At 44.0% G+C, this 19329-nt stretch overlaps 1 protein-coding gene across 1 annotated transcript in view; it reads right to left on the bottom strand.

Moving 5' to 3' along the window:
- Positions 1 to 19329, bottom strand: part of trpm4a (transient receptor potential cation channel, subfamily M, member 4a) — an 84128-nt gene that overhangs the window by 6786 nt on the left and 58013 nt on the right. The window contains exons 23-25 of the mRNA XM_061846479.1: positions 15385 to 15550; positions 15126 to 15307; positions 11910 to 12042 (exon numbers count right to left, since the gene is read on the bottom strand). Of these exons, the coding sequence (XP_061702463.1) occupies positions 11910 to 12042; positions 15126 to 15307; positions 15385 to 15550 (481 nt within the window). The remainder of the gene's footprint in view (positions 1 to 11909; positions 12043 to 15125; positions 15308 to 15384; positions 15551 to 19329) is intronic.

Here is a 19329-nt window from a genome sequence, read left to right on the forward strand (position 1 = left end):
GGTTTCATGCCTAGAAAGAGTACCACAGATGCATTATTTGCCTTGAGGATGCTCGTGGAAAAGTACAGAGAAGGTCAGAAGGAGCTACATTGTGTCTTTGTGGATCTAGTGAAGGCCTATGACAGAGTACCAAGAGAGGAACCGTGGTACTGCATGCGTAAGTCTGGTGTGGCAGAGAAGTATGTTAAAATAGTACAGGACATGTATGATGGCAGCAGAACAATGGTGAGGTGTGCCTTAGGTGTGACAGAGAAATTTAAGGTGGAGGAGGGGCTGCATCAGGGATCAGCTCTGAGCCCTTCCTGTTTGCAGTGGTAATGGATAGGCTGACAGATGAGGTTAGACTGGAATCCCCTTGGACCATGATGTTCGCAGATGATATTGTCATATGCAGTGAAAGCAGGAGCATGCAGAGGAACAATTGGAAGATGGAGACATGCACTGGAAAGGAGAGGAATGAAGATTAGCCGAAGTAAAACAGAATATGTGCGTGAATGAGAAAAGTAGAGGGGGAAGAGTGAGGCTACAGGGAGAAGAGATAGCAAGGGTGGACGACTTCAAATACTTGGGGTCAACAATACAGAGCAATGGAGAGTGTGGTCAGGAAGTGAAGAAACGGGTCCAAGCAGGTTGGAACAGCTGGCAAAAGGTGTCTGGTGTGTTATGTGCAGAAGAGTGTCTGCTAGGATGAAGGGCAAAGTTTACAAAACAGTGGTGAGGCCGGCCATGATGTACGGATTAGAGACGGTGGCACTGAAGAAACAACAGAAGCTGAACTGGAGGTGGCAGAAATGAAGATGCTGAGGTTCTCGCTCGGAGTGACCAGGTTGGATAGAATTAGAAATGAGCTCATTCGAGGACAGCCAAAGCTGGATGTTTTGGAGACAAGATTCGAGAGAGCAGACTTCGATGGTTTGGACATGTTCAGAGGCGAGAGAGTGAGTATATTGGTAGAAGGATGCTGAGGATGGAGCTCCCAGGCAAAAGAGCGAGAGGAAGACCAAAGAGAAGGTTTATGGATGTGGTGAGGGAAGACATGAGGGCAGTTGGTGTTAGAGAGGAAGATGCAGGAGATAGGCTAAGATGGCAAAAGATGACACGCTGTGGCGACCCCTAACGGGACAAGGCGAAAGGAAAAGAAGAAGATCATCTAGTTAAGAAAAATGATCATTTGCACTCATACCTGTGGCTAGGTTGCTTTCTGACCCTGTCCCGCTTTGAAGTGTTAGGGGATGTTCACACAGTGGGGTGGTGCGAAAGGCAATGGGCAACCCATCAAAATTATCCTCATGAAGGCATATCTGCAATGTATTCCCACAAGAGCTTTGTTTCCGTATGAAGACTCTTATCAAAACACAGATGCAAAGGTGGCGACACTCTGAATCATAAATATGTCAATATTTCAAATACATGCCTTAAAACCTCATTACGGCACGAAAAAACATCTGAAAACACCATTGTAGCTAACGTTACATCTGGGGTCTTAACATATCACCATTACAAGACCAACATCTCAAAAGCTCTTATCAAAACAAGGATGGGTATGGGAAAGGGTGTGTGTGTGTGTGTGTGTGGGGGGGGGTGCTTGCCTGTGTGTGTGCACGTGTGTGTTTCCCCCCCTCTCATGCTACTGGTCATATGCAACTTCTTTTCCCTTCGTCTTGTCCCGGTGGGGTCGCCACAGCGTGTCATCTTTTTCCATCTAAGCCTATCTTGTGCATCTTCCTCTCTAACGCCCACAATCCTCATGTCCTCCCTTACAACATCCATCTAGCTTTTCTTTGTTCTCTTTTGCCTGTCAGCTCCATCCTCAGCACCCCTCTACCGATATACTCACTCTCTTGCCTCTGGACATGTCCAAACCCTCGAAGTCTGCTCTAACTGCATTATAAAATATTCAAACGTATTAGAAACAATTTTTTTGTGTATCTTGTGAAGATACAGAGTTTATATGGTAGTCCCATGTTTTAGCTCTACATTCTCATTACCCAAGATAAAAACCTGTGACTGTCTGGGCAGGCATTTACATTGACACATTTTGCACAATTGCCATTGTCAGGACTTTAATGGGCACTCTAACTGCTCTAAATGGAAGAAGACTCTGCATCTTTCCACAACTGTAAGTTGTGAGAACAGTGTTCTTATAAGAAAAAAAGTTCCCTGTCAATTGACTCTTTATTGTTCTTTGTTCTTGTTAGTTTTCCTGTTGTTTGTACTCAACATGGACACCACCAACTATCAGAGACAAATTCCTTTTCTGTTGTTCCATACTTGGGGAATAAAGCTGATCCTGAGGATACACTCCAGAGTGTAAATTTTAGTTTCAGGAAGTTTTTTTTTTAACCTCACAAGCAAAGTGTCTCAAGTTTGTGTGCGTGTGAGTGCAGGTGTGAGCGTGTGTGCGTGTTTGTGCGTGCGCCGTGCATTAACGCATGTATTCATATCCTTTGCCTCCATGTGTAAAATTTACAACCAGCCACCAAAGTAACAGGTCCTATCAGATGATAGTGATATGATTCCATAATAGTGATTTCTTTTGACAAAAGATGCATCAAGGCGTTTTCAGATTTGTGGTAGTCGGTCTCAAAATGGTTGACCACTATTTTCTTTAAAGGACTGAAATTATACCTTGTAGAAGTCTTTTGAATTTGTGAATGTCGCTAAATCCTACAACTGTCTCAGACTCACTCTGCTTTGATAATCCAGCGCTCTTTGGACATTCATTGTTGTCAACGTACATATTATCTTTTAAATAGGTAATCACTGTTGCAGAACACATTTTATCATCCGTATTAAAAGGTATGTATAGAAGTTTTTTCCCTTTTGACTATTTCTCATTTCTTTAGTTCAGATAATTTGCATTTAGAACCACCTCCACGTTGATCTGTTACACTCTGTACTACTAGTTCTAGGCGAGTGTCAGATATGACCTCTGAGTTTGATTGTACAATTTGTTCAAGTGAATTTTTAAATGTGTTGGTGATGTGATCAGTTTCATTGGTCACATTAGAGAATGAATGCATTTACATTACGTTAAACAGCCACACCAGATGAACGTGTATTCTATGTCGATGTGACATCTCTGTATCCTTATGTCAACAGCATTTCTCCATATCCCTTGGGACATCCCATAATTATTTACAACTTTGATAACCTTCAAAAATACTTCAGACTGGTCTATCACCTCGAGGCCTCTTTTTCCCCGGTGTTTCCTCACAAAACAACTAAAGGTAAATTAGCGTTCACACTATGTTGGTAACACTCAGAATTTAACAAAAAAGAATTCAACAAGGCTCTCCAATTAGGTTAGAAGTTGGGTGGTAATACAGAAGTGTGGCATTTGAGTGAGTTGGTGAGCACTGATATTTTCAAACAATACATGAACACATTCCTCAAGGAGAAAAAAAAGAAGCTTCAGGCTTTCCTGCTAACATGACTGATCAGGCCAGTAGGGAGAAATACATCAATGACTACCTGGTGCATCAAGGTATTCAATTGACCTCTAATAATGTCAAGATCAACCCTGGCAAAAGGCAAATGGATGAATTATGCCTCAATGCCTGTGGGGGAAGTTTGGGCAAAGGGACAATCTGAATCAGACTGACTTTGTGACCAAACCAGAGACTTTTTTCCCCCCAATTCATGTTTTCAGGTCTGTACGAGAGCAAATACTTCAACTTTATCAATGAAAATATAGTCATGGTGCAGTACTGTCACCCAAAGAACGATGCCACGCCCCCCTCTAACTCCCCTAATATATTTGTGGCTTGCATGAGAACCAACCCTGCAAGAAGGTTCATTTTAGCTATTTGGAACAACTCCAATCCAGAGTTCTTTACACAGACAGTCACAGTCATCACCTGTCGGGTTAAGGAGAGCTTGGGTAGCCTCTTCATCGCAGTCAGACTTCTCAGGACTGGACTGTATAATGGTGGGATCATTGTAGGGAATTTGAGAACTTGTAGAGATTCTCATGCGCGGCATTTCTGCATAACACTTTCCACGCTGTCCTCTCACACTGAAGGGTTGCCACTCAGTTGCTAAATTAGGCATCTTCATTGTTGATCTCGCAAAAAAGAAGTCAACCATGTCTCAGTCAGGGTTTCTGGGGGTTTATTATCTGTGTGATCAGATGAATCCCTTGTTTTTACAATACATGAAGTGAGGTTGGAGTGGGGGGATTATGGAAAAGATAAGACCCACCTCATGGACATCCATTGGTAGCTGGTTGTAAAATGGTTGGTAATTTCTTCAGAGACCGGGTCTATTTTATCAGACCAGTCAGTCAGATTTAGCCTGAGTATGTTGAAAAACAATCCACATTGTCTATTGAACAATGATATAGAAATGTCTAAATCAAATCGATCCACACATTTACCTTCCGCCTTCTCTTTGTTTGATTTTATTTTAACATTGAAAAACCCTTCCCTGCATGGTGAAGATCTTGATTTCCAAATGATGGAACTATTTGCCCATGTTTTCCTGATGACTTGGTGAATAATGATATTCGAGACACCACACTCATTGGAATTCAGCATACCTAAGTTTGCCGGAATTGCGTTTTCGCCATCTTGATCCTTCTTGTAGAAATGAAGCTCTGCCGTTTCATGATACAATCTGTCCCCCCCAGGTGCAATGGTCTCCAGTAGAGTTCAGAATCGAACTCCATTGTAGTGTTTCTGCTGGAGGTTGTTGAATCCTTCGGAAATACATCCTTAATTTGTGGGAACAACCAAAGCCTGAACCCTGTACAATAGACACGCAGGTTTCGATAATCATGCTGCTTCTCACATAGCTTATTACTTTTTCTTTTTTTTTTTTTTTTTTAGTTCAGTAGGTGAAATGATTATAATGCAGCCCTATGGGGGCACAAACCAGTGCAATTTATTGCCCGGTCCTAAGCCCTGATAAATACAAAGGGTTGCGTTAGGAAGGGCATCCGGCATAAAAACTGTGCCAAACAAATATGAGCATTCATCTAAAGAATACCATACCGGATCGGTTGTGGCCTGGCTTAATAACGCCCGCCCCCAGCTTTGCGAAGCGAACCTTGGTGGAAATTCAGCAACTGTGGGTTGAAGACAAAGACGAGGAAGAAACAGGATTCGTCGTCAGAAAAAAAAGAGGATTGCACAGAGCCTACAACTGAGTCTAGGGACTTTGAATGTTGGGACTGCGACAGGAAAAGCTCAGGAGTTGGTTGACATGATGATTAGAAGAAAGGTTGATATATTGTGTATCCAAGAGAGCAGGTGGAAAGGTATTAAGGCTAGAAGTTTAGGAGCAGGGTTTAAATTATTCTACCACAGAGTAGATGGGAAGAGGAATGTAGTAGGGGTTATTTTAAAGGAGGACCTGGCTAACAATGTCTTGGAGGTGAAAAGAGTATCAGATCGAGTGATGAGACTAAAATTTGAAATTGAGGGTGCTATGTATAATGTGGTTAGCGGCTATGCCCCATAGGTAGAATGTGACCTAGAGTTGAAAGAGAAATTCTGGGAGGACCTAGATGAATTAGTTCTGAGCATCCCAGACAGCGGGAGATTTGTGATTGGTGCAGATTGTAATGGACATATTGGTAAAGGAAACAGCAGCGATGAAGAAGTGATGGGTAAGTACGGCATCCAGGAAAGGAACTTTGAGGGACAGATGGTGGTGGATTTTGTAAAAAGGATGGAGATGGCTGTAGTGAACACTTATTTCCAGAAGAGGGAGGAACATATAGTGCCCTACAAGAGTGGAGGTAGAAGAACGCAGGTGGATTATTGTTTGTGCAGATGATGTAATCTGAAGGACGTTACTGACTGTAAAGTATTGGGAGGGGAGAGTGTAGCTCGACAGCATAGGATGGTGGTGTGTAGGATGACTCTGGTGGTGGGTAGGACGATTTAAGAAGACAAAGGTAGAGCAGAGAACCATGTGGTGGAAGCTGAAAAAGGAAGAATGTTGTGCGGCCTTTTGGAAAGAGGTGACACAGGCTCTCGATGGACAGCAGAAGCTACCGGAAGACTGGACGACTATAGCCAAGGTGATCAGAGAGACAGGCAGGAGAGTACTTGGTGTGTCTTCAACTAGGAAAGGGGAGAAGGAGACTTGGTGGTGGAACCCCAAAATACAGGAAGTCATACAAGGAAAGAGATTAGCGAAGAACAAGTGGGACACTGAGAGGACTGAGGAGAGGCGAAAGGAGTACATTGAGATGGGATGAATGGCAAAGGCAGAGGTAGCAAAGGCTAAACAAGAGGTATATGACGACATGTACACCAGGTTGGACACGAAAGAAGAAGAAAAGGATCTGTACAGATTGGCCAGACAGAGGGATAGAGATGGGAAGGATGTGCAGCAGGTAAGGGTGATTAAGGATAGAGATAAAAACGTGTTGACTGGTGCCAGTAGTGTGCTAAATAGATGGAAAGAATACTTCGAGAAGTTGATGAATGAAGAAAATGAGAGAGAAGGAAGAGTAGAAGAGGCAAGTGTGAAGAGTAGTGTAGACTAGACTCAGGACAGAAATAAGTATCTGCGAGCAACAGTATGGTTTCATGCCTAGAAAGAGTACCACAGATGCATTATTTGCCTTGAGGATGCTGGTGGAAAAGTACAAAGAAGTTCAGAAGGAGCTACATTGTGTCTTTGTGGATCTAGAGAAAGCTGTTGTTGATGTTTTCAGATATTAACTGCCGTAATGAGGTTTTCAGACATGTTTTTAAAATTTTCAGCGCACATGTGCCATATTTAGGATTTTGAGTGTTGCCACCTCCACATCGGTGTTATAAGAGCTTTGAGACGTTGGTCCTGTGGGAATATATTGCTGATCTACCCCCATAAGGATAATACTGATGGACCACCCATTGCCTTTCACACCACCCCACTGTGTGACCACTCCTTAACACTTCAGTGCTCCTACGGGAGGACCTTACAAGCACCATTGACGCGGGACAGGGTTAGAAAGCAATCTAATCACAGGTATGACTGCAACTGATCATTTTTCTAAACTAAATGATAACCCCCACCCCCATCCCCTCCTTGAGCCGTCACCTTATCGTGGTGGAAGGGTTTGTGTGTCCCGATGATCCGAGCACCTAAGTTGTCTGGGGCATCATGCCCCTAGTAGGGTCACCCATGGCAAAAAGGTCCTAGGTGAGTGACCTGACAAAGTACGACTCCAAAACTCCTTTGATGGGTACAAAAATTGGATCTTGGTTTTCCTTGCCAGGACGTGGGTCTCCGGGGCTCCCCTCTGGAGCTAGGCCAGGAGGTTGGGCTTGAAAGCGAGCACCTGGTGGCTGGGCCTGCACCGATGGGGCTTGGTTGGGCACAGCCTGAAAGGGTAACCTGGGTCTGCCTTCCCATGGGCTCATCACCTTTGAGGGGGTCATAGGGGTCGGGTGTAATGTGAGCTGGGCGGCGGCCAAAGTTTTACCTTGGCAATCCAATCCCCAGCTGCAGAAACTAGCTCTAGGGACATGGAATTACCCACTCTTTTTGGAGTCCTTAGATGGAGCGCGAAAGAGCGCTCCTTCTGGAGACTCCATCTTTCTGGTGGGGACTTCAATGCTCACGTGGTCAATGACAGTGAGACCTGGAAAGGCATGATAGGGAAGAACACCCCCCCAACCCCGATCACAACCCGAGTGGTGTTCTATTATTGGACTTCTGTGCTCATCACGGATTGCCCATAACGAACACCATGTTCAGGCAGAGGGGTGTATCTGGCACCAGGACACCCTAGCCCACAGTTCAATGATCGAGTTTGTAGTTGTGTCATCGGACTTGCGACCGCATGTCTTGGACACTCGGGTGAAGAGAGGGGCAGAGCTGTCAATTGATCACCACCTGGTGGTGAGTTGGCTCCGCTGGTGGGGAAAGATGCCGGTCCGACGTAGCAGACCGTATTGTGAGGGTCTGCTGGGAACTGCTGGCAGATTCCCCTGTCAGAAGGAATTTCAACTCCCACCTCCGAAAGAACTTTGCTCACATCCCAGAGGAGGCAAAGGACATTGAATCAGAGTGGACGATGTTTCGCGCCTCCATTGCTGAGGCGGCCGACCGGAGCTGTGGCTGTAAGGTGATCTGTGCCTGTCATGGTGGCAACCCACGAACACATTGGTGGACACCAACAGTAAGGGATGCTGTCAAGCTGAAGGAGTCCTATTGGGCATTTCTGGCCTGTGGGAATCCCGAGGCAGCTGATAGGTATTGGCTGGCCAAGCGGAATGCGGCTTCGATGGTCGGTGAGGCAAAAACCCGGGCGTGGGAGGGGTTTGGTGAGGCCATGGAGAACGACTTCAGGACGGCTTCGAGGAACTTCTGGTCCACCGTCTTAGGAGAGGGGAAGCAGTACACCGTCAACACTGTGTATATTGGGGACGGGGTGCTGCTGACCTCAACTCGGGATGTTGTGAGTCGTGGGGAGAATAGTTCGAAGGCCTCCTCAATTCCACCAACACGCCTTCCCACGAGGAAGCCGAGTCTAGATGCTCTGAGGTGGGCTCTTCTATCTCTGGGGTTGAGGTCACCGAGGTGGTTAAAAAGTTCCTTGGTGAGAGGGCCCCAGGGGTGGATGAGATTCGCCCAGAGTTCTTAAAGGATTTGGATGTTATGGGGATGTCCTGCTTCTCATGCCTATGAAACATCGCATGGACATTGGGGACAGTGGCTCTTAATTGGGAGACTGGGGTGGTGGTCCCCCTTTTCAAGAAGGGGGACTGGAGGGTGTGTTCCAACTATAGGGGGGTCACACTCCTCGGCCTCCCTTGGTAGGGTCTATTCAGGGGTGGCGGAGAGGAGGGTCCATTGGGAAGTCAAATCTCAGATCCAGGAGGAGCAATGTGGTTTTCATCCTGGCCGTGGAACAGTGGACCAGCTCTATACCCTCGGCAGGATCCTCTAAGGTGCATGGAAGTTCGCCCAACCAGTCTACATGTGATTTTGTTCACAACTTTTATGGACAGAATTCCTAGGCGCAGACGAGGCCTACAGGGTGTCCGGTTTGGTAGCCTCAGCATGGCATCTCTGGTCTTTGCAGATGATGTGGTTCTGTTGGCTTCATCAAGACGTGATCTCCAACGCTCACTGGAGCAGTTTGCAGCTGAGTATGAAGCGGCTGGCCAAATCTGAGACCATGGTCCTCAGTCAAAAAAGGGTGGCGTGCCCTCTCCGGGTCGAGGATGAGATCCCGCCCCAAGTGGAGAAGTTCAAGTATATTGGGGTCTTGTTCACAAGTGAGGGAAGAATGGAGCGGGAGATCAACAGTGGTGCAGTGTCTGCAGTGATATGGACTTTGTATCGGTCTGTTGTGGTGAAGAGGGACCTAAGTCCAAAGGCAAAGCTCTCAATTTACTAGTCACTCTACGTTCCTACCCTTACCTACTGCCACAAGGTGTGGGTCGTGACCGAAAGAACAAGATCCTGGATACAAGCGGCCGAAATGATTTTCCTCGTCAGGGTGACCGGGCACTCCCTTAGAGATAGGGTGAGAAGCTTGGTCATCTGGGAGGGGCTCAGTGTCGAGACGCTGCTCCTCCGCATTGAGCGGAGCCAGATGAGGTGGATGTGGCATCTGAGTCGGATGCCTCCAGGACGCCTCCCTGGTTAGGTGTTCCGGGCATGTCCCACCGGAATGAGACCCCGGGGATGACCCAGGACACGCCGGAGAGACTTTGTTTTTCGGCTGACCTGGAAATGCCTCGGGATCCCTCTGGAAGAGATGGAAGAAGTGGCTGGGGAAAGGGAAGTCTGGGTATCCCTGCTGAAACTACTTCCCCTGCGACCTGACCTGTAGAAGCGGTAGAAAATGGATTGATGGATAGATGATAACTCATCATTTTCCTTTGTTAAAACAGACATCCCTGGATATGACGTCACACCCCAACAATATCGGAAAAAATGAGCTCACCTTGTTTTCAACTAATGCAACGCCATTTTGTTGTCACAGGATGTTACTCATCAACGGATGTGACGTCAACTGGCATGTGTCCCTCCAAGTCAAATTCAACAAAACATCTGCCGGCTGCGTGATACGGGATGACCTCGATTGACAATCAATCATTTCTATATGAGCCGGATATGTCATAGGCCATAAATCATTTTGATATGAGCAGGATATGCCATAAATAATTTTTTGATCAAAGCCAAATATGACAACATTGGCAATAAATACTTTTTTGATTGAAACAGGCCTTTATAATGCTCTAATTTTGATTTGAATAACTCCAAATCCGGCGCATTTAATGTTGAAACTAATGAATGTTATTGTTTTTTTTTGTAAATTGTCAGAGTTCAACCTCGTAGTTTTTAATTTGATGCCTGCAACATGTTACAAAAAAGCTGGGACAGGGGCATGTTCACTCCTGTGTTACATCATCTTTCCCTTTACAACACTCAGTGTTTGAGAACTGAGGACACTAGTCATTGTGCTTAATTGTTGGAATTCTTTCCTATTATTGTTCAATGCTTAACTTTTATGTTGATCAATGTATTTTGAACTCTCGGATACCCCACACATTGTCTTTGGGAGACAGGTCTGGTTTGCTGGCAGCTCATTTTAGCACTCACACTCCTTTCATCCTTCAACACACACAGAATGTGCCTTAGCTTTGCCTTGCTGAAATAAGCAGGAATGTCCTTAAAAAAGACATTGTCTGGACGGCAGCATGTTGCTAAAAATATATGTATGTACCTTTCAGCATTAAAAGTGATGATGTAGTAGTACACTTGCTTGACTATGGTCCATTCAGCATGGTTTCAGTTCCCAATATGTGATGGTGTGAATGTGAGTGCAAATCCTTGTCCATGTCAATATGTGCCTAGTGAATGACTGGTGATGCGTTCTGGTGTTATGTGCCTTTTGCTCAAAGTCAGATGGGATTGGATCCAGTGACCCTGAATAGAATAAGTTGTTGAGAATACATGGCTGGATGGTTTTCTGAAGTGTTTCTAAGCCCATGTGGCAATATCCTTTTTCACAATGATGGTGATTTTTTAATGCAGTCCTGCCTGGGGGATCGAATGTCATAGGCATTCAATGTTGGTTTGCGGGCTGACTGCTTACATGCAGAGATTTTTAATTTAAATTTAATTCTCAGAATCTTTTGATGATATCATTGCCTGTAGATGATGAAATCCCTAAATTCCTTGCAATTGTACATTGAGAAATGTTATCAGATGAAATACCTAAATTCCTTGCAATTGTACATTAAGAAATGTTGTCAAACTGCTTCACAATTTGTTCTCACAGTTGTTAAAGTGGTGAACCTTGCCTCCTCCTTTCTTATGAACAACTGAGCCTTCCAGGGATGCTCCTTTTAAACCCAATTATGACGCTAACCTGTTTCCGATGACTCTGGTAACCTTTGGAATACAGTACCTCTCAGAGTTGTTTGTGAGTATTCCTCACATTTCCTCATAAAATAATTGATTTTTTTGTAACAAAAACATAATAACAATAACAATCATCAGTTCGAACATCAAATGTCTTTCCAATTTACCCAATTGAATATGTTCCAAAAGGATTTGCAAATACATCTTATTCCATTTTAATTTACATTAAACATAACATACCAACTTTGCGTTCAAAATAACTCTTTGCATCTCTCGCGCTCAGGCCCATAGCTCTGGCAAACATGACAATGCCATCTGATATGAAAGGGTCAGTTTCTCTGTGGCCAGGGGGAGGGATTTGACTGAATGACTTTAATCCTGTATTCAATATAGTGCCATTCCCAAATGTTGTTTAAGTCAGTGGTCTCTTGACTTAAAATTGCCCCAACTTGCTAATTGCATGGTCAAGTTGCAAGCCAAAAATGGACTGTAATTATTGTTCTCACAATGTGAAACGATAATAAATCACATCTTGTATATTCATATTTATATCAATCCAATTTAGCAATCATAAGTGAAGTACTTACTTGACAGATGTAGTTTTAAGCCGCTCTGTGTCACTCTCTCTTTGCCGCTTATTCTGTGCAGAGAGGAGGTTCTCTTTCTGGATTGCCTCCCACATGTTAAGTTGGCTGGCCTTAATTCCCTGCAACTCCAAAACTGAGAGGAGAATGGAACAATAAACCACTGGAATATAGCAGGGGAAGGAGGTTAGTCTAGGTCAGAGGTCCGCAACGCATGGCTCTTTAGCACCGCCCTAGTGGCTCCCTGGAGCTTTTCTCAAAAATCTATGAAAATGGAAAAAGATGGGGGCGGGGGGGAATGTTTTTGTTTTAATGTGATTTCTGTAGAAGGACAAACATGACATTCTTAACGTTTTCCAATGCTGTAAAAATATGTGGAATAAATATTAAATGTCAACATTTCTGTCAACAAATATTTGCGTCATAGCTTGCGAAGGAGGCTTCTTTGAGATTGGCATGGCAGGTCCCTGTCGCAAATAAACCGACGAGTGTGTGATCGGTCATGGATTGCAAAGGGGAAAAAAGAACGATAGCTGAGGAGAACAGCGGATTCATCAATACTTGGACCAAATCATTTGCTTTCACTGCTAACGCGGAAGGTTTGCCTGCGTGTCTACTTTGTAATGAGAAGTTGTCCAATAATAAAAACAATAATGTGGAAAGATATTTCCAGGGAAGGCATGCTACATCTGCAGCCGAGTTGGGAGTGAAAAAGTCACTCAGCAGAAACCCTAGCTTGCCTAAAGCCAAAAACAGAGCGATATTGAAAGCCTGAAACCTGAGAAACTTGTGTTTGAAACATGGAATGCTCTTCCTGACAGTTATAGAAGCAGGAAGAAACATACATTTGGAGTATTAGCCACCTTGGATCAACATGCCTGTACAAGCACATTTTCTATAATGAAGTACATTAAATCCAAATACTGTAACGGAATTGCCTCATAGACAAGAGCTTGCAGTCACGTGTCAAGATGAAAGTTAACATTTTGCATACCCAATTTTCAGAAGCTGTACAGTGATTTCCAAAAACAGAAGTCACATTAAACGCATAGGAATACAATTCTGTCATTGGCACATATTTAGCAACAAAGTGTTTATTAAGTGGCTATTTTTTTTTTGTCAGTATATATTTGAAATGCCACATCCACTACATAAAGAAGGATGTGGTAAACATCCATAAAACTGCTTCAATAACTGTTAATAAGGAAGCGATGACTCCAAAACAAGAGGATTGTTTGAATGGAAGCTGCATTAGGTTTGTGGACAGTGGATTACAGAAAAATGGCCTGGTGACAATGATAGAAAGGGTGATGAGAGTGCTGACGAACTTCAAGGTGCAAGGAGGATGAGGCTTTTCAACAAGCAAAGGTTGGTGTGAAAAATTTCAAAAGCGATACGGCCACAGAAGCGTTCTACAATATGGTAAGAGCTGTCCAGTTTAGCAATTGTGTTGACGGAGTTATGTCCTTGTACAGGGGAATTTTGAAGCAGAAGGAAAAACAAAGACAACACCATGTTTTTCTCAAAGATAAAAAACTCAAGTTACACAGTAAGCACCGTTGGATTAATTGTACATAAAGTTATCTCATATTTGCTCACTTGTTTTGCTTTTAATGCTTGATGCTATATGTGCTTAGACAATGTGATGCAATAAAGAGAGGTACATTGCGTGGGACGAAGAGGAAGTCACAACGGTGAGATGGAAGGGACATCACATGGGTGCGTTGGGAACATTCTGCGCTCTACAGGAGAAGACGTCACGCGTTTGCTTTCTTTGTCACAGTTGCTTATGGTTGCTTTGTTTATCATGTTTGCTGTGTTTGTTATGTTGCAGACCGCCCTCAGGAAATAAAAAGGAGCAGTTGTAGAGATGTGGCCAGAATGGGTAACTGTACACACACCCTATGTTCTCCTCACGAGCACAAGTTAATCTTGTCTTGTCTTCCTTCAATATCGTACTTTGAGTCATCAATGAATTTAACATTCATGGTTTTGGGGTATGGAAGGAAACAGAAAGTACCCACAGAAAATGAAAAGTGAAGAGAGAAACCTCAGTCCAAGAGTTGATTGATGGCCAGATACGGTTTGTGAGTCCCAAGCTTATTCAGAGGTTTTCTGCTCAGAAAGATATAGACAGTACAGTATATTACCAGTACAATGGTAATACAATATTTTTTCAGCAAAATAATTTTACCTTAGTTTGACTAATGATAAAAATTCAGGGACATTTATATAAACATGGCTTCTTTGCTTTTATAATCATTAGCTGCCTGTTTGCTGCCTGCCAACTAAGGTGGGTGCCACGTTGATGAGATGTGAAAACTAGAAGCAGAGCACAAATACAAAGTTCACTTCATGCTCAAATTAAACCATGCCAGCAACAAAAAAGTAACATTCAGAAACCATTTTTTTCTTACTCAAAGGCATCAATGTTAAATGTTAAATATTGTATGTGTGGGAATAAATTCCATCCATCCATTTTCTTTGCCGGTTATCCTCACAAGGGTGACGGGGAGGGCTGGAGCCTATCCCAGCTGTCAACGGGTAGGAGGCAGGGTACACCCTGAACTGATTGCCAGCCAATCGCAGGGCACATGGAGACAAACAGCCGCACTCAGAATCACACCTAGGGGCAATTTAGAGTGTCCAATTAATGTTGCATGTTTTTAGAATGTGGGAGGAAACCGGAGCGCCCGAAGAAAACCCACACAGGCACGGGGAGAACAAGTAAACTCCACACAAGGCAGGGCCAGGATCGAACCCGGGTCATCAGAACTGTGAGGCCAACGCTTTACCAGCTGATACACCGTGCCACCTGGGAATAGATTATGATGGCTTTATTGTCAGTCTGGTAGTTTCAAGCTAGTTTAAACTTTCAAGCATCCATACCTGAGGTTAAGACAAAAATTAAAATGATTGGAAACACACTGTTTGATGTACTAGAGAGGTAACCATGGTAAAACAAAGTTAACTCATTAAAAAACGGAAAAATTGCCGTTCTACCTTTAAAATAGAAAAATAATGCTGATTTTGCCTTGTCCCTGTCATTCTAACTTAACAATATTGCTGTGGCTGTGTTTTAAGTGCAGTACCGTCAACTGCACAACATACATTATGTATAGGTGTACCTAATATTTTAGTTGCAAGTTCATTGGGGGCAACTTAGAGTAATGATCTGCAATTATTTTGTTTTCAAAATGACTTTTGTGTAGTTCTCACCAAAGTGTTTTCTCTTTTCTGAGGGAACGCGGCATATACATCTCTTGATAAAGACATTAAGATGTGAAATGATGATCAATGGTGGTGCCAGACAAGGCCTCGAGTGGTATTCCACGATTAGGCTGTAACGCTGAAACTTCCAGTGGATATCACTGCGCTCCTGAACTTCGTTGAAAGTGTAACTGGGAAATGAAGAAAAGGAAATTTAGACCTCAGTGATCTATACTAATCCGTTTGAAATGAAATATAAAGTGTGTACCTGAACATGGCAATAAGGAGATTGATGAGCAGTATGTTGGTCACCAGTAGATAAACAGTCTGGAGGAGGATAACTAGCCAGTTGGCATAAGTGTTCATGCAGGGCTCTGCTCCTGCTTCTATTAGTGTCCTGTTATCAGTACAGTTGATGTCTGGAAATAATTCCGCTAAATGGAAAGTAAATTAAAAGGGACAAGTGACCATGTGTATTGAATACATTTATAGACTTGCTACCAAGTCATATGTGACTATGTTGAAGTCCACAATACATGTATAAACCATCCATGCCCACATAGTTTGCATTGTCCAGTAAAGACTTCAGAGCCTTCCGTGCTGGCCTAAACAGTATCAAAAGCACTGATCTACATTTAGAACGTCATTAGATTATTATAAATTATCGTTAATAATCCTTTCCTTGAGCCGTCACTTTATCGTTGTGGAGCCGTTTGTGTCTCCTGATGATCCGAGGAGCAAAGTTGTCTGAGACTTCATGCCCCCGATAGGGTCAGCCATGGCAAACAGGTTTTCGGTGAGGGTCCAGACAAAGCATGTCCTAAAGACCCCCATGATGGTAGACAGAAATGGATTCGGGTTTTCCTTGCCTGGATGCGGGTCACTGGGCCTCCCCTCTGGAGCTAGGCCTGGAGGTGGGGTTTGAAGGCGAGCGAGGGCCTGGTGGCTGGGGCTCCACCCATGGACTTGGCCGGGTACAACCCAAAAGGGTAACTAGCGCCCCCGTTCCCATGGGCTCACCAACTGTGAGAGGGACCATAGACATCATTGCAATGTGAGCTAGGCGGTAGCCGAAGGCAGGGACCTTGGCGATCTGATCCTCGGCTACAGAAACTAGCTCTAGGGACATGGAATATCACCTCTCTGGCAGAGAAGGAGCCTGAGCTGGTGTGTGAGGTCCAGAATTTTCGACTAGATATAGTCGGACTCGCCTCTATGCTTGGGCTCTGGTACCAGTCCTTTTGAGAGGAGTTGGAGTCTGTTCCACTCTGGAGTTGCCCACGGTGAGAAGCGGGGAGCAGGTGTGGGTATACTTATTGCGAACCGGCTCAGTACCTGTACATTGGGGTTCATCCCGGCAGATGAGATAGTAGCCTCTCTCCGCTTTTGGGTGGTGGGACAGGTCCTGACTGTTGTTTGTGCCAGTGCGGCAGAAAATAGTTCAGAGCACCTACCCTTGTTGGAGTCCTGAGAAGGAGTACTGTAGAGCACTTCCTCTGGGAACCCCATCATTCTTCTGCGGGATTTAAATGGTCACATGGGCAATGAGAGTGTGACCTGGAAGGGCATCACTGGGAAGAATGGGCACACCAATTGGAACCCAAGTGGTGTTCTGTTACTGGACTTCTGTGCTCTTCATGGATTGTCCAAAAATAATAACACCATGTTAAGGCATAAGAGTGCCTACATGTGCACTTGGCACCAGGACACCCTCAGTCGCAGTTCGATGATTGACTTTGTTGTCATGTCATCAGATTTACGGCTGCATGTCTTGGACACTCCGATGAAGAGAGGGGCGGAGCATGACAACTGATCACCACCTGGTAGTGAGTTGGCTCAGATGGTGGGGGAAGATGCCCGTACAAAGTGGCAGGCCCAAACGTATTGTGAGGGTCTGCTGGGAAGGGCTGGCAGATTCTCCAGTCGGAAGGAATTTCAACTCCTATGTCTGAAAGAACTTTGTTCATGTTCCGGGGGAGGAGAGGAACATTAAGTCCGAATGGACGATGTTATGTTCTGTGCCTCCATTGATGAGTTGGTCGACTGGAGTTGTGGCTGTAGGGAGTCGGTGCCTGTCGTGGCGGCAAACCCTAAACATGTTGGTGGACACCAACAGTGAGGGATGGTGTCAAGATGAAGAAGGAGTCCAATCAAGCATTTTTGGCCGGTGTGATGGTCTGAGCGCTCCCCCATGCTGAAAAGTCTCATAACATTTAATGAGCATGCATTACTAACAGGAGAACTCTGGGTATGTAGCAGACACTTACTAGGAAATCCCCAGGTCTCATAATTCCCCTTCTTCTACATAGAGGTAGCTAACATACGTTATATCCTAACCATAACCTAACCTTAAAACAAAAGTTGATAAAAAGATATACATATTTATGTAAGTTCGCTGTGTTGTCTTTCTGAGATGTCCATAGTGAACATGAACACTCGCCGACAAGTTGTCAAATGGCACATGTTGAAGCATAGATGGGGATGTTTCACACTATACGCTCAAGCACGTCAATCACAAGGAGACTTTTCAGCACCGTCAACACAGTGTATAGTGACAATGGGGCACTACTGATCTCAACTATATATATATATATATATATATATATATATATATATATATATATGTATGTATATATATATATATATATATATATATATATATATATATACAGTGCCTTGTGAAAGTATTCGGGCCCCTTGAACTTTTCAACCTTTTGCCACATTTCAGGCCTTAAACATAAAGATGTAAAATTATTTTATTTTTTGTCAAGAATCAACAAGTGGGACACAATCGTGAAGCGAAACAAAATCTGTTGGATATTTTAAACTTTTTTTAACAAATAAAAATCTGAAAAGTGAGGCGTGCAATATTATTCGGCCCCCTTGCATTAATATTTTGTAGCACCACCTTTTAGTGCAGTTACAGCTGCAAGTTACTTGGGGTATGTCTCTATCAGATCTGCCCATTCTTCCTAGCAAAACAGCTCGAGCTCAGTGAAGTTGGATGGAGAGCGTTTGTGAACAGCAGTCTTCAGCTCTGCCCACAGATCCTCGATTGGATTCAGGTCTGGACTTTGACTTGGCCATTCTAACACCTGGATATGTTTATTTGTGAACCATTCCATTGTAGATTTGGCTTTATGTTTTGGATCATTGTTCTGTTGGAAGATAAAGCTCCATCCCAGTTTCTGGTCTTTTGCAGACTCCAACAGGTTCTGTTCCAGAATGGTCCTGTATTTGGCTCCATTCATCTCAATTTTAACCATCTTCCCTCTCCCTGCTGAGGAAAGGCTGGCCCAAACCATGAGGCTGCCACCGCCATGTTTGACAGTGGGGATGGTGTGTTCAGGGTGATGAGCGGTGTTGCTTTTACGCCAAACATATCATTTCGCATTGTGGCCAAAAAGTTCCATGATAGTTTCATTTGACCAGAGCACATTCATCCACGTTTGGTGTGTCTCCCAGATGGCTTGTGGCAAACTTTAACCGAGACTTTTTATGGATATATTGTCTTTGTCTTTCTTCTTGCTACCCTTTCATAAAGGCCAGATTTGTGCAGTGTATGACTGATTGTTGTCCTATGGACAGACACTCCCACCTCAGCTGTAGATCTCTGCGGTTCATCAAGAGTGATCATGGGCCTCTTGGCTGCATCTCTGATCAGTCTTCTTCTTGTTCGAGGTGAAAGTTCAGAGGGACAGCCGGGTCTTGGTCAATGTTCCCCCTAAGCTGCACAACTGCGCATTTGCGCACTTGTTGCACATTTTCAGTGCAGAGGAAAACAGATCCAGCGCAGTGAACTACAGCCTGTGTTTTTTTTTTTTTTTTTTTTTTTTTAAAAACATGGCAGCACCCTGCCTCACACAAAGAGCTGCTGCTCGGTCACACCCACTGATCTACAAAAAAAAAGACTGGATAGTGCATACAAATCGAGCGGTATGTCGATTGGTTGAAGCCAGTTGGCCGCCATCTTGGTACTCCCAAAACGTCTGGGAGGACATGGTTTACAGGTTGGATTATGGCGGGGGTTTTCTCAAAGTTTGGCATGTAGAATTAAAACTGGTTATGTGTGCTTGACATTTTTTCAGTTCTGGTAACATGAACGATTTTTAATTCGACCAAAAAAGGCTAAGTGCAAAGGAATGACATACAACACCGTGACTACCAAGAAACCTTGCCTATTACCTTGGGCCCGATTTCCATGACATGTTAA

Source organism: Syngnathoides biaculeatus, chromosome 16 (assembly GCF_019802595.1).
Source record: "Syngnathoides biaculeatus isolate LvHL_M chromosome 16, ASM1980259v1, whole genome shotgun sequence".
NCBI lineage: Eukaryota > Metazoa > Chordata > Actinopteri > Syngnathiformes > Syngnathidae > Syngnathoides > Syngnathoides biaculeatus.